At 41.7% G+C, this 16285-nt stretch overlaps 1 protein-coding gene and 1 pseudogene across 2 annotated transcripts in view; both read right to left on the minus strand.

Annotated features, from left to right (window-relative positions):
• Positions 1–16285, minus strand: part of LOC146835332 (uncharacterized) — a 316447-nt pseudogene that overhangs the window by 195063 nt on the left and 105099 nt on the right. The gene's annotated exons all lie outside the window — the stretch shown is intronic.
• LOC146835333 (uncharacterized) overlaps positions 1606–16285 on the minus strand; it is a 39859-nt gene continuing 25179 nt past the window's right edge. The window contains exon 2 of the mRNA XM_085602915.1: positions 1606–12140. Within this exon, the coding sequence (XP_085459041.1) occupies positions 9167–11482 (2316 nt within the window). The 5' untranslated portion in view covers positions 11483–12140 and the 3' untranslated portion in view covers positions 1606–9166. The remainder of the gene's footprint in view (positions 12141–16285) is intronic.

Genomic DNA, 16285 nt, shown 5'->3' on the forward strand with positions numbered 1-16285 from the left:
TACAGAGACGGCACTGTTGGAGGTGTTTGAGATCATCAGGGAGACGCTGGACTCCGGAGGCCGTGCTATGCTTGTCATGCTTGATCTCTCGGCGGCCTTTGACACCGTCCCCCATGAGATGCTTCTCGCCAGACTTTACGACATTGGTCTGAGGGAGACGGTGTTGGACTGGTTTTCTTCTTTCCTGGAGGGCCGCCGACAAACGGTCTGGGCCTCTCCGAGCTCCGCCGAGATGCCGCCATTGGGAGTCGGTGTTCCGCAGGGTTCTGTGTTGAGCCCGACTCTCTTTAACATCTTTATGACACCCTTGGCGACACTGGTGGAGTCTTTTGGGGTCCAGATCGTTTCCTACGCCGATGACACGCAGTTGCTTTTCACGTGTGGGAAGGGCCAGGCTTTTGACGGGGAGAACATCCGGGGCTGCCTGGAGTCAGTTTTTAGCTGGTTTCAGTCGAACGGCCTTAAGGCCAATTCAGATAAATCGGATGTGTTGTTTTTTGGCTGCTCCCTCGACCCTGATTGGCGGGCCTGGTGGCCGACGGATATGTGTCCCCCTGCCCTGGCTTCGCTGGTGGCTAAGAATCTGGGTGTAAAAATGGATAACGGCCTGACATTGGTGCCACATGTTCGCGGATTAACGGGCACTTGCTTCGGGTTACTTAAGATGCTCCGGAAGTTTTTGCCTCTGCTCTCGGAGGAGCATAGAAAGATCACTGTGCAGGCACTGGTTGGTTCCAGATTGGACTATACTAATGTCCTGTTCAGTGGTCTTCCGGACTATCTTGTTCAGCGGCTGCAGGTCGTGCAGAACGCTGCAGCTCGCGCTATTTCTGGCCTCCATAGGCGAGTTGGAGCTTCCGGTCTGCTGATGGCGCTTCATTGGCTGCCCATCCGGAAGCGGATTATGTTTAAAGTTCTGACGCTGGCGCACAAAGCGCTTTTTGGCGTGGGCGCAAAATACCTCCAACATAGGCTTACTTTTTATCGTCCTACCAGATCTCTGCGTTCCGAATCTCTGTGCTTGGCTGTGGTCCCTCGAATTAGGAAGGCACGCTCTGGAGGGCGCTCCTTTAGCCTGAGGGCCCCTCAGTTATGGAATATTCTCCCTTTGGCCCTGCGTTCCACGACTAACCTGCTTCACTTTAGGAAGAGCTTGAAGACCTGGCTTTTTAACCTTTAGTTTTTTTTTGGTTTTTTTTTGTTCTTTTTCTTTTGTTCCTCGCTGTATGGTGTTATGTTTTTTTTCTGAGTTGCCTGATAAAGCGCCGGGACACTCCTTTGGAGTAGCCGTGCGCTATAAAAATAAAAGTATAACATAACATAACATAACTGTTTTAACACTGCTGTGTGTGTTCCAAACTGAAAAATTAAAAAAAACATTGACAAAGACAATAGCTCTCACGTTGTAGAGAACTATTGGCTATGTCAATGCTTGCTTTTAGATATGGTGCCCTGACTGTAGACGTATTGGAATGAATCTGCCCCCAAAATGATGGCATTTTAACACAATTACATACACCTATTTGAGCAGAATAAAATGAGAGATCATCACGATCCTTGTGCCAATCATTTACACTCAATGACAACAAAGATTTTCAAAATATATATATTTTTTTTTTTTATATTTTATTACGTTTTTCAATTTTATAAACAGCACTGCAATTAACAAGTCATTACTATTATATGAGGAAACATAATTACAATTTATACTTATAATTTACAATATTTCATCAAAGAAGAAGAAAAAAAAAGAATAATGTTTGATTCAGCGTATTGAACAAGTAAGTTACGCAGATACAGACATAAATCTAGACAATGTATAAAAAACGTTCTCATACAGCAGCCTTAAGGTCTATTTTGGGGCCAAAGATTCCCTCCAACTATATAAGAGTGCCCATATGTGTCTGCCAAGGGATTTCCCTTTCTTGCCTTTTCTTTCATAAATTCCCTTCTCAAGATTAAATGTAGAGAGGAGCCGTGCTAATCATAAGTTAAATGTGGGGGCAGTTTGGTCTAGCCAAGCTGAAGCAACACAAATTCGAAAAACTGCCATGGCAAGAAAGAGAAAACTGAGAGATATGGTATGGCCCTGTGTATTGTCGACCCCGAGAAGAATTAAAGAAGTTAGTTTAACCCTAAGACCCAAAGTGGTCTCAAAAAATGTAGTAATTGCTTTTTTTAACATAGTAGGTTGAAAACATGTGACCTAGATCAGCATGTACAGAATCGCAGCGTGGGCACCTTGTTCCCTGCAACCCCCTCCACTGTAAAATTTTTGCCAGAGTATAGTACAGGGAAAACACTGTTTTGTAGTGCTGGGCCTGAAGCCAACTCTAGGGACTGAAAGAAGTTATCCGGATCCGTATCAAGGCTAACTTCCCCATTTTTTAGCATGTTTTTCTAAATGATCTGATTTGAGTGCCATGAATTCACTATAGGTTCCTTTTATAGTACAGCCATCCCCACTTCTTATAACTTCTAAGGATTTCACCATGCCGAACCCATTGGGTCCACCCAGTTTTTTGCTGAAATAGCTTCTATCTGAAGGTATTTAAAAAAGTTCCCGAAACTAATACCAAATGTATCCTGGATATCCTTAAATCGGTAGATTCTGTCAATGCCAACTAGATCTCCAACTTTTTTAAGGCCACATGCCGCCCAATATACCATAGTTTGATCCGAAAAGATTTCTGGCAGCGTAGGGTTGCCGTATAATTGTGTATAATAATTCAACCTCCCTAAAACAGTCTTTCTTTTAAAAGTAGTCCAGATTTTAAAGGCCGCCTGTAAGGTTCTGAATTTAGTTTGCTTAAAGTAGCTTGGCTCAATAAATTTCAAAAAGCACTTTTTAGCATCTTCCCCCACCAATGACCTATATACATCAGGAATCTTATCTTCCATACTAGGGTTTTCAGATCTGCCGCCCAGTAATCCACTCATGTAATTAAAAGCAGCAGTCCAATAGTAAAGCTTAAAGTCTGGGACCGCCCAGCCTCCCCCAGATTAGGGTAAGGTCGTAAAGCGTAGAGCCCTCCTGGTTTTACCATGAGAACAAAAAAATCTATGAACCAGATTATCCAGTATGGAAAACCAGTTCTTCCCAAATTCCAAAGGTATTGACCTAAACAAGTACAGTATTTTTGGCAAAAATATCATTTTTTATCACATTGCAGCGACCAACTAGTGACATGTGTAGGTTATGGAATTTGTCAAAGTCTACCTTGGCTTTTCGGATTACAGGATCAACATTAATAGCCACTAAATTATTCAAATCTGAGGTTAGAGTAATTCCTTGATTTCTGGGTGACAGATTCAGCAATCTATCATTGCTGAATCTGTCACCCAGAAATCAAGGCAGTTTGTCTCCCCATTCACAACAATCTAGGTTTTCTGTTTATTTAGGGCATATCCGGAAATCATGCCAAAAGCGGAAGGAATTTCCTCAGCTCCCACCAACGCTGCTACAGGGTTGGGGGTAACTAAGGCAACATCGTCGGCGTATGCTAAAATTTTTGTGGCAACCCCGTGATAAATAACAGGCTCGATTTCCCGGCATGCCTCCAGCTGCCGAATTAGAGGGTCAATATATATAGCGAATAGTAAGGGCGAGCAGGGACAACCCTGCCTAGTACCTCGTATGATCTTAAAAGAAGGAGTATATTTCCCATTTATTCTAAGACGAGCTATTGGTGCGCTATACATGTTGCGGATAGCTTTTGTGATCTCCTACCCTATTCATTGCCTGCCATAAATAGTCCCAGGAGACCCTATCGAAAGCTTTCTCTGCATCCAAGAGAAGCATAGCCATAGGGTCCCCTGAGACTTCTGCCGCATCAAATAAAGTTATTGCCCGTCGGATATGCTGAGTGGTCCCCCTCCCAGGGATAAACTCATGTTGATACGGATGGATAACATTCGCGATTACGTAGTTTCGTCTAGTCGCCAATGCTTTGGACATAATCTTTACATAACAGTTTATTAAAGTGATGGGCCTATATGATCCGGGTTCCTCAGGGGGTTTACCCTTTTTTAGAAATATGACAATGTCAGCTCCTGCCCAGGAGGCGGGGACAGAACTCCCGAGTTGTGCGAGGCAAATTGTGTCAGCCAAAACAGATCTGATTTCCTTCCAGAAAGTTTTGTAGAATTCCAGGGGAATCTGGTCGGGCCCAGCGGCTTTACATGAAGGAAGATCTTTCAAAGCACAGAGGATCTCGTCATGTGTCAAAATAGCCTCAAGTCTTAATCTAGCATCGCCTTCAATGCATGATACGGGTATGCTATTGAGATATCCTGAGGTTAAGTCCTGCAGCACCTGAGGTCCAGCCCCATATAATCGCTGATAAAACCGCTGAAAAACTTCCTGAATCTTACGAGGATCCGTGACCAGATTCCCACTCTCATCTACAATCTCCTTTATTTCGCTCTCAACGCTCCTTTGTCTAAGCCTAACTGCCAGCATATGACCGATTCGTTCGCTAAATTCGTAGCAATGTTCTCTCTTGGTTAGAAAAAGATCGTCTGCCTTCGCGGCAGCTCGGTCGCCTATTTCTGCCTTAGCCCAAGCCAGCCGCTGTAGAATATTGTTGGTGGATAAGCCGGCATTTACTGCAGTTGCCAACTCCTCCTCAATGTTAGACAGCGATTTATACAGCGAGTCCACCTTACATGCTTCCCTCTTTTGTCGAGAGAGGCTGAAACTGAGAGTATCCCCTCTAATACCCGCCTTGAAAATGTCCCACACCACTCCGGAGCTCACACTATATCTATTTGCATCCCAAAAAGATGACATCCATCTCTTCATATACAAAACATATTCAGGATCCATTAAAAGCCCCCTTTCAAAAGTCCATGTCCGTTCATTTCGTGGCCCATTAATAAAAGCCAGGGTAAGGGCTAAAGGGTTATGATCGGATGTTATCCTAGGGTATTTTTCTATCCTTGTCCGGTGTACTAATGTATAAGAAATAAAGAAATAATCCAATCTGGAAACTGCCTTGTGCGGAGCAGAAAAAAATATGCTGCCAGGATCCATATGATTCAGGTGATTCCATAGATCAATAAGCCCATGATTACTGGCCAAGTTCTTAAGTGCCTTATAAACCCTTTCTCCCCGTCCTGTATATATATCCCCCCTCTTACCCATAGCCCCCCCAACCCATTGATGTTAAAGTCACCGAAAATTATTAAAGGGGTGGGCCAATTAGAAAGTTCGATGTCCAAATACTCAAATTCCTCTGGGTCATCAGCAGTCGAGCCGTACACCGAGCACAGCGTAAAAGCCTCCCCGGCAAACCAACATTCTAATACAGCCCACCGACTCCATCTATCTGATATTTTCCTTTTAACCGTTATATCATTCTGTCTAGCGAGAATGGCAACTCCTCTTGTGCTGGTACCCTGTTTGGTGGCCAGTCTCGGAGCCGTAACCTGATCCAAGCAACGGGGGAGCGATTTTCCAGAGGGGCGGAAAGTATACTGGTAAAGCAGGTGAAGTACCGCGGCAAGCACTCTAATCCTCAGCGGGATCCGGGCACTCAGCAGCCGCATATCACATCGAAGGAGAAGTCCCAGTTGACTAAGATAAATGCTCCTTCTGCTTGTCCGTATCCTTGTTCACTCTTCTCTCTCGCGCGTTAAGCTCACTATTGAACCAGCATTTCTCGCACGGGTACAGAGGGGAGAAACAGCAGCAGCTCTGGTCGAGGTCAATCAGCCATCTTGTCCTCAATGGCTTGTTTCTAGAACCTACCACTCTCCCTGTCTTCCAAGTTCCTATCTTTCAAAATAATTCAATGAACATTATCTTCAGAATCTCAGCAGAGTTTGTCATGTAACAAACACATACATTAGCACAGACTACTTACTTACTCATATCTTGACCTAGTACAGGAGTTCTTTAAGTTCCATTACAGTCAATTATAGAATTATTATTCCCCAATAGAACCCACGGAATTCTCTTTTACAGCTCAACATTTTCCTACTCCGTACACCAGTGGAGTGGCTCCATAGACTGCATTTGCTTGAATTTTAGCACTGTATGTTCTTACAGGGGCTTTTTAGGAACAGCCTTCGATTCTATGAAATTCTGGAAATGATTGTTGCATAAACACTTTGACAAAAATCCAGCCCTTAAATAACCTTAGCTTTATAACTGCTCACCCTTACCTGGTACGCGTAGTTTTCTGAGAAACTCATTGTACTTGTCTCTTTCATTCCACATCCATCAGAGACACCGATGTTCTAGGTAAGACACGATCTAACACCCAGTTAATAAAGTAGCAATAAATATGAACCTTAAGCAAGAATTGGCAAACCCAGTAGGGCTCACCTGTTTCAGCAATGTTGTACACTAGAGTGGCTGCTTTTTAGCATGACCAAAGGTCAGTAGAGTAAAGGAGAGTGGCGTGGAGTGTCATAAAGTGGCGTATAGTGGAGTGTAATGTAGCGGTGTGAAGTGGGGTACAGTAGAATACCTTTTCTCTTTAATGTTTATGTTTCAGAGTTTGCCTCTTTGATCAGATCTTTTGGCTTCTACCCAACATCTTATGCAGACGACACCCAAATAGTGCAGTCGGCCGCTAACAACACTGAAGTAGCCATCTCTTAATTTCACAACTTCATGAGAGCAATTAGTGGCTGGATGGGAAAGCATTGTCTCAAATTAAATGCAGAAAGAACTGAGGTGATACTCTTTGATAATAATCCTTTTTTCTGGAGCTCGGCATGCTGGCCAGCAGAGATGGAAACCCTCCCTACCGCTGCTCAAAAAGTTAAAAACTTAGGTATAATGATAGACGACAAGCCGAGCTTTAATAAACACATTAGCTCAGTTGTCTCGGCAGTTTTAACACTCTGAGAATCATTAGAAAGAGCTTTCCTTTTATTCTGTTAACCACCAGAAAAACTGTTATTTCTTTATTAATCCAAGCAAAACTGGATTACTGTAGTGGTCTTTTCACCAAGCTTCAAAAACAACATATGAAGAAACTTCAGAGTGTACAGAATGTGGCAGCCAGTCTCGTCTTCGACCTGCCTAAATTCCATTCGGTTTCATCCTCCATTAAGGAACTGCATTGGCTGACTGTAACTAACCACATTAAAACCTATAAAGCCTTGCATGATCTATGTCCCAGCTACCTTAAAAAGTGTCCTGTCCCAGGTTTAAGATACTTAAATGGGGAGGGAGTTGTTTTACCACTGCAGCCCCGGCCCTATGGAATAGTCTACCAATGAGCATTAAAGCAGCTCCCACACTGCGGAGTTTCAGAAAGCTAACAAAAACCTGGCTTTTTAACCTCTAGGGACCCAGTACCCTCACCTTACTGCCAATCAACCAGCGCCAAGGCACCCATGGGTATTCGAGTGCTTTATAAACTTTTTAACATAACATAACGTAGAGTCGAGTGGCATGGAGAGAAGTGAAGAGGAGTGTCATAGAGTAGTATACAGTATTGTGGGTGGAGTAGGGTGTCAGAGTGGAAGGGTGTAGAGTTGAGCGGCGTAGAGTGGAGCACAGTGTCAGAGTAGAATAGTGTCACAGAGTGGAGTGGCATAGAGTATTGTGGAGTGGTGCACAGTGGAGTGACATAGAAGGTGTTGCGTAGAGTGGAGAAGAGTGTTGTAGAGTGGAGTGGTGTACAGCAGTGGTACAAATGCCCAATTTGCAATTTGGTTATCATTACCGAATCGCAAATTGGGTTTGCGAATCGGTATTAGAAAGGGGCTTGTTTAGGGCATGCCTGATTAATAGCAACTCGCAGTGGTATGTGCGAGTGTTTGCTACCGAAATGCGGTTGCAAAACATTCACATTTTACTACCAACTCCGGGATGGTGGTAACCCATTTACATGATCGGAACGGGACCCCAAGGGACCCTTTCCCCTTTGTGAATGTTAGGGAAAATATATTTGAACAACAGGCAGTGGTCTGTGGAACTCATAAAAATGAAAAGAAAACTGTTCATTTTACATTTTGAAGCATATCCCGTTTTCCTTTAAGGAAAACGGGCTGCATTAAAAAAAATTACTTTATTTAGAAGCAATCACAGACATGGTGGTCTGTTGCCCCCAGCAGACTACTCTTCCTGTGATTTCTGCCATTCACACTGGGTCGCAACCCAAAACGTACCTCATTAATACAATTGAGGTTCGTCTATTCATGACCCACTGGGAATTGCTAAATGTATTGAACTCACATTTGTACATCGCTGTCTTCAATTACCCAATAGCGAACCGCTTGATTTCGCTATTAGGTAATTGCAAACCCTAGAATACGTACATATTGCGCTAGATGTTTCAACTTCTCTGTCTCCTAGGATTTGATTGAATGATGATAGCAATGAGCATCATTTCATCCACATCAAGGCTTCAGAGGTAAATGTCATGCACACACTGCAAGGATTAACCCAGAGTGCTATCGCCCACATTTTTCTACTTTCTCTTCTCTAGCTTTTCTATATTATCTTCTGGCTGCTGTCACAGGATCATCAAACTTGCATAAAGTGACCAAACACCACAACCAGCTATGAATATTCTCCAGTGAGAGCTTGTTATATCGGGTTGAATCTGTTGCTTTATCACTAATCTCACAAAATAGCTGAAAATTCCTGTGTTAGTCCAAGCAGTGTTAATAGTGTTGCTTTTCCAGGTAGCATGAGCAGGTGTCCTTGGATTTTCTTCTTTAGGACTCTCTCACAGAATAAAAACCATTGTGCTAGTCTTTCCTGGCATTTCATATTTTTCCCTAGATATTGATATAGGGAAACGATCAACAGCAGGGAATAGACACTTTTATTATTCCCTCCTATTAGTGCAGTATTTTATCATCTGCTTTCTAACAGCTGGTATTTGAATGTCCCAAATAATTGCAATTTTATCATTTTTTATAATTCCTTCATCCAACAATAACTGCACATTTTTGCTTGGGTGTATGTCCACAGATGGGTCAGTATTATTGTTGATGTACTTAAATTCTTACAAATTTACTGCATCTCTATGTTTATTTCGATGTGTGTTCAGTGATGGTGAGTGTTTGCTGATGTCTTTGTAGGATTAAAAATGGACAAAAGCTCCTCACACATTCACTGCAATGATATGGCTTTTCCCCTGTGTATGTTCGTTGATGTGTTTGTAGGTTTGATAATCGACTAAAGCTCTTCACACATTCACTGCAATGATATTAGTTTTCTCCTGTGTGTTTTCTGATGTGTTTGGAGGTTTGATAATCGACTAAAGCACTTCACACATTCACTGCAGTGATATGGCTTTTCCCCTGTATGTGTTTTCTGATGGTTTTTTAGGTGTAATAATCGACTAAACCTCTTCACACATTCACTGCAATGATATGGCTTTTCCCCTGTATGTGTTCGCTGATGTCTATATAGGTCGGATGATTGACTAAAGCTCTTCACACATTCACTGCAATGATAAGGCTTTTCCCCTGTGTGTGTTCGCTGATGTTTTTGTAGGTCTGATGATTGACTAAAGCTCTTCACACATTCACTGCAATGATATGGTGTTTTCCCGGTGTGCGTTCTCTGATGGTGTTTTAGGCTTGAAAGATGTATAAAGATCTTCTCACATTCACTGCACTTGAATGGTTGTTCCCCTGTGTGTGTTCTCCTATGTAGTTTTCGGTCTGATAATCGACTAGTCCTCTTCAAACTTTCACTATAATTATATAGTTTTTCCCTGTGTGTCCGCTGTAGTCTTTGGAGGTTTGAAAATTGACTAAATTTCTCCACACACTCACTGCGGTGATATAGGTTTTCTCTGGTGTGTGTTTGCTGATGTGTTCGTAGATTTGATAATTGACTAAAGCTCTTCATACACTCACTGCAATGATATGGTGTTTCCCCGGTGTGCGTTCTCTGATGGTGTTTTAGGCTTGATAAATGTATAAAGATCTTCTCACATTCACTGCACTTGAATGGCTTTTCCCCTGTGTGTGTTCTCCTATGTAGTTTTCGGTTTGATAATCGACTAAACCTCTTCACACTTTCACTATAATTATATTCTTTTCCTCTGTGTGTTCGCTGATGTCTTTGTAGGTTTGAAAATTGACTAAATCTCTTAACACACTCACTACAGTGATATAGGTTTTCTCGTGTGTGTGTTTGCTGATGTGTTTGAAGGTCTGATGATTGACTAAAGCTCTTCACACACTCACTGCAGTGATATAGGTTTTCTTGTGTGTGTGTTTGCTGATGTGTTTGTAGGTCTGATGATTGACTAAAGCTCTTCATACACTCACTGCAGTGATATAGGTTTTCTCTTGTGTGTGTTTGCTGATGTGTTTGTAGGTCTGATGATTGACTAAAGCTCTTCACACACTCACTGCAGTGATATAGTTTTTCTCGTGTGTGTGTTTGCTGATGTGTTTGTAGGTCTGATGATTGACTAAAGCTCTTCACACACTCACTGCAGTGATATAGGTTCTCTTGTGTGTGTGTTTTCTGATGTGTTTGTAGGTCTGATGATTGACTAAAGCTCTTCACACACTCACTGCAGTGATATAGGTTTTCTCTTGTGTGTGTTTGCTGATGTGCTTGTAGGTCTGATGATTGACTAAATTTCTTCACACACTCACTGCAGTGATATAGGTTTTCTCCTGTGTGTGTTTGCTGATGTTTTTTTAGGTTTGCTAAGTGATTAAAGCTCTTCACACATTCACTGCAGTGATATGGCTTTTCCCCTGTGTGTGTTCGCTGATGCTGTTTTAGGCCGGATAATTGACTAAACTTCTTCACACATTCACTGCAGTGATATGGCTTTTCCCCTGTGTGTGTTCGCTGATGTCTTTGTAGGTCCGATACTCGACGAAAGCTCTTCACACATTCACTGCAGTGGTATGGCTTTTCCCCTGTGTGTGTTCGCTGATGCTGTGTTAGGCCGGATAATCGACTAAACCTCTTCACACATTCACTGCAACGATATGGCCTTTCCCCTGTGTGTGTTTGCTGATGTCTTTGTAGGTCTGATGATCGACTAAAGCTCTTCACACATTCACTGCAGTGATATAGGTTTTCCCCTGTGTGTGTTCGCTGATGTCTTTGTAGGTCTGATGATCGACTAAAGCTCTTCACACATTCACTGCAATTATATGTTTTTTTCCCAGTATGTGTTCTCTGATGGTGGTTCGTGTCTGATAACTGTCTAAAGCTCTTCATAGGTTCACTGCATTTGAATGGCTTTTCCCCTGTGTGTGTTCGCTGATGCTCTTTAAGGAGAGCAGATTGACTAAAGCTATTTTCACATTCAGTGCATTTGAACAGTTTTTCTCCTCCGTGTATTTGCTGATCGCGTTTTAATATTGATGACAATATAAAGGTCTCGCTGCATGTGTCTGATACTTCTTTCTTGATTAGTGTCTCTGAGTCGGGTATGTATTTTTCTACATCCCATGACTGTGTTTCTTGATGAGCCAAAATCACAGATAAAGCACTTGTATTATTCTCACATTCCCTGCATGTGTGTGGCATTTTGCATGTTTGCTTTCCGATTTAACAATAAAGTGAAAAGGTCACTAAATACTTGCCACACTCATAATGTGTGTAAGGCTTCTTAATGAATGATTATGTCTTTAAACTGGATAAAGGTATGGCGCGCTTTCAGGTAAAGATCCATCCTCCTTCTGGTCGGTGCAAATTTGGACAGTATTTTAGATAGAAGAATGCCTCTTTCCTTTACCCTTCAGTTGTTTGGCTTCACTCCATTGTGCTTTTTTCTGGTTGCTGTGGAATGGCCTGAAAGAGTTTACAATACACATCTAGCACTGAATGGTGGTCTGATATCACTTTTGAAAGAAAAGCAGTGCTGTAATCACAGCATACCAATCACGCGATTAAAGCTGGTATTGGACATGTTGACCCAGGAAGTGGATTATCAGTGTTGTAGTCATTTTGTAAAGGTCATTTCTCAGTTTTGTGGCGTGGAGGTGCAGAGTTCAGACTTGCAGAACCACTGAATTGCCCTTGATGCTTCTTACAGGATCCTTCAGTTTATGAACTGGTTTGTCTGTCTCTGACTGCGCTTATGCTTTCCTGAATACTGGAGCTCAATATTTCGGACTGTGTTTTTGCAGAATTACAGGAATATCTTCATTATTCTTAATCATTTTGTACATTCAAGGATTGTTTTCTGTCGGATGTAAAGAGATTTAAAATTACTTACATGGAAACATTATGGAATGTGCATACACAATTGATTTTAAATTAAAAATCACTTTTATTTATTTTTAATACACAACAAAACAGAATCAAACTGAGTAGATGGCGGAAATAAATGGGTGGAAAGGAACTAATAAGGATCATGGCTAATTCACAACGTCACTTAATGTAAACATCACAGCTGTCACTTGATAATGTCATAACATTATACACTTACATCTTACATGTTGATAATGTCATAGCCTTAAATGCATACTGTATCACATTTAAGTGTTACAAATGACAACGGTAATATCGTAAGTGTCATTGATACACAACATCAGCCTACATCATTTGGCTAGATTGATGGGTATAGATTGAAGTAGCAAATAAAAATGTATAGAAATAGGGCCTTCAGGTTATGGGGGTTTGTTGGTGGTGAAGTAGTTATCAAAGGATGTCAGTTTATGTTCTGGTTTGTCGGTCTCTGCACTTATGTTTTCCTGAATACTGGAGCTCAATATTTCGGACTGTGTACATTCAAGGATTGTGTTCTGTCGGATGTAAAGTGATTTAAAATTACTTACATGGAAACATTATGGAATGTGCATACACAATTAGTTTTAAATTAAAAATAATTTTTATTAAATTTTCATACACAACAAAAGCAGAATCAAACTGAGTAGACAGAGGAGATAAATGGGTGGGAAGGAATTAATAAGGTATAAGGATCATGGCTAATTCACAACATCACTTAATGTAAACATCACAGCTGTCATTGATAATGTCATAACATTATACACTTACACCTTACATGTTGATAATGTCATAGCCTTAAAAGCATAATGTATCACATTTAAGTGTTACAAATAACATATGACAACGGTAATATCGTAACTGTCATTGATACACAACATCAGCCTACATCGTTTGTCTGGATTGATGGGTATAGATTGAAGTAGCAAATGAAAATGTATAGAAATAGGGCCTTCCGTTTATGGGGGTTTGTTGGTGGTGAAGTAGTTATCAAAGGATTCCCATATAGCTCTGTGTTGTGGTTTCCATGGGGAGTGTTGCAAAGCAATGCTATCAGCTCCCAAGATATGCGATACCCAACTAAGCCTGGCTTGAAAGGAAGCCTTGTGTGTAGTCTTCCAGTTAGAGGTGATCGTCTTAACTGCCGATGTCAGTAGAAGATCAAGTAGAAGGCGGTCGGCAGGGCATCTGATGTTCGGGTCGAGGAAGACTTTAATGGGATATGAATTTTCTTTCTAAGGAGCTATATTAAATAGGTTTGAGATAAAGGTAGTAAACCTTATCCGAAAAGGGGCCTACTGATTTGCAGCTGATAATGAGGTGAGCATGATCTCGGTTTTCTTCACTGCAGTTCCAACAGACAGGGTTCTCTGAAAAGTTTAGTGTGTGCAGGGGAGAAGGTGTCCCAAAAACTTTGTGAATTAGCCAGAATTTCGTTTGAGATAGTACTGATGAGATCTTATGTGAGGTGACAGATTTCCATATGTTGTCTAGTCGGTCTCAGATGTGGGTGTAGATGAATGAGTATCCCAGTATTCTGTTGTTCTCGTATTCATTCTCAACTCCTTGGGTTGCATTAAGTGATATATTTTGGACACTTGATGGCCTAGTATGTTAAATTTATGAAGGAGTGTTGGCAGGGACGGTTCTCTATAATGATGTTTAGATTTGGGAATAGCCGTTTTTAGTTTCAGAAAATTATAGAATTCTTGATCTATCAGATATTGGGTTTGTTAGTTCGAGAAGGTTAGAGAAGAGTTTCTGGATCCTAGTTGTTGAGGAAAGAAGATGCCTCTGGTGATCCATGATTCAAAGTGAAGAGTCCGGCCATCGTATGTGATGTTCAGGTTGTCCCAGAGAGAGGCTAAAGAGGAGAATTTCATCTGGGAAGGTAGTTTTTTATCAAAGGTTAATAGGGCATTACTAGTATTTTTTAGAAGTGGTGATATGCTTGCAGTTGGTAGTTAAGTAGAGTAACAGGGTCTAGTTTATGCAAAAGGTTTCTTTCAACCTATAGCCACGTGGGGGTGTAGTTATCAGGTACTTGGAACCAGGAGGTACCTTGTTTAGCAGCTGTCTGGCAATCTCTAAAATTAGCTACATTGACGCCACCTAGAATTTTGGGCAGGCAGAATTTTGTCAGGGATATTCTAGCTTTTTTACCTTGCTAAATAAATTGTGTTATGAATTTCTCTAATTTATGATGGAAATCATCTGAGAGTAGTAGAGGAAGCATGCCGATTAAATAATTAATTATTGGCGTGAGCATCATTTTTAGGTCTCGCCTGACCCAGCGCATGCGCTGGTCTGGCGAGACTTTTTGTTAGGGCTTAAAAAAATGCTGCCATGGCCGGCCTAGAGCTACAGTGCATGTGCGCGGGCGCACACTTACGAGCAGAGGCTGGCAAACCTCATCATGCTCATTAAGCGCATCCCTCGACGCGCTTGATCGCGAACGTGATCACTTTCACGTTTATGATCGCTCGACCAATGCTCGTTTCATCTTATTTAAAGCTCTGGGCATACGGGTTCAGGGGACAGAGTCCACAAAGCAGCCTTTGCCTTTGATACCGCCCTGCACGTCAGCTTCAGTATCAGCCAGCATTGGGAGTTCTGAGAAACGGATGAAGGTGTGAGGCAAGGAACAACAGTATTTCATTTTTAAATGGACCATAGAGTACAGAGGGAAATAAGTTGGTACGTGAAGTTCCAATAAACTTAAATAAACATGAACCTTAAGAACGAGAGAAATTGGTCTATTTTTAATTGCATATGTAAGGCTTTTGTGGATAAATTGTTTTCACTGTTCTTCAGTTCCCATGTCGGCCAATGATGGAGTGCTTACAAATAACCTAAACGCAGGGATTAATACTTAAATAAACCACCATGAAATGATATTTAATTGTAAAATAGAGGCTATGAAACAGGAGAAGTAGGTTTTAGAGTTTCAACCAGCGCATGTTCCAATACATCTGAATAAACATCAACATGTAAACATGGTGTAATCTTAGGTGTTCCTTCCTCCAATCATCTTGACCTCACACTGGCACGATCAGACGGACGAGTCAGTGCTCTGTGTCTCAAAATACAATTTATGTGGTTGAGCTGGCAGGGCTCCATGTATGAGCAGAGAGGGCATGGTATATTGTACTCAATGGCATGTTTTATATATATATATCTCCCAATCAAGAAAGACAATCTTTAATCCAGGCTTCCCTGCCTCAACTGTGCGATCCTGGGCACATCATTCTATCTAATCCTGCACTCAGTCACTTCAACTTGCAGAATACCGGAGCGTTTAGGAGAGCTCAGCTCACAATTGAGTGCAGCACAAGACATCCATGCAGGTGAGAAGTGCAGCACAAGGGAGACAAGCTAGGGGGAGGTAGGACCTAGGGGCCAGATGTCCTGATCATTTTAACAGTCGCAAATGCTCCAATTCTGCTAAACGCATTTTCCTACGTACTAATCCCATTTTTGGCCTCTTGGACTCTTTTGAATTCAAGCCTAAATTCTTAGGTCCACTCTTGGTGACCATGAGGTAGGTTTCGGTGCTTGTCACCTATTCTTATCACATTCCGTGTAAATAAATGCTATGCCTCACTCTTAAAGAAGGCATAATGCACACCCTGTCTTCTCAGGAGATCCCTTCCATTGTTGGTACACAGTGTGCTGAGGTATGAAGTAAAATAGATCGTGGCTTCCCGTCTCTGGATAGCGTAACTCTGGTACTTGCTCAATGGGTTGACTGTGGACCCGAGAAACGTTTCACGGACCTGGCTGACCATGTTTATTCTCCACAATGTTTCATAGATATTTATATTTATATAAATATGCATTTATTTGTAAGTGTTATTTTTCATATGGTTATGTTACATAGAATGTTGTGTTTCCAATGAATGTTTTGCCTGAGTCTCCTCGTGCGGGTCCCAGGTAGGCATGGGCTAAATTTCCGTTCCGCTCGCGGAAATTGCGATAATTTGACATTTTCGCGTTCCGCGGAGAACGCGAAAATGTCAAAATTTCCGCATTCCGTAGTTTAGCGATAATTTGTTTCTTGCTTGCGCTGTAAAATAATACATTCTCGCGCGCGATCGCCTT

The sequence above is a fragment of the Triturus cristatus genome, chromosome 4_2, assembly GCF_964204655.1.
Source record: "Triturus cristatus chromosome 4_2, aTriCri1.1, whole genome shotgun sequence".
Taxonomy (NCBI): domain Eukaryota; kingdom Metazoa; phylum Chordata; class Amphibia; order Caudata; family Salamandridae; genus Triturus; species Triturus cristatus.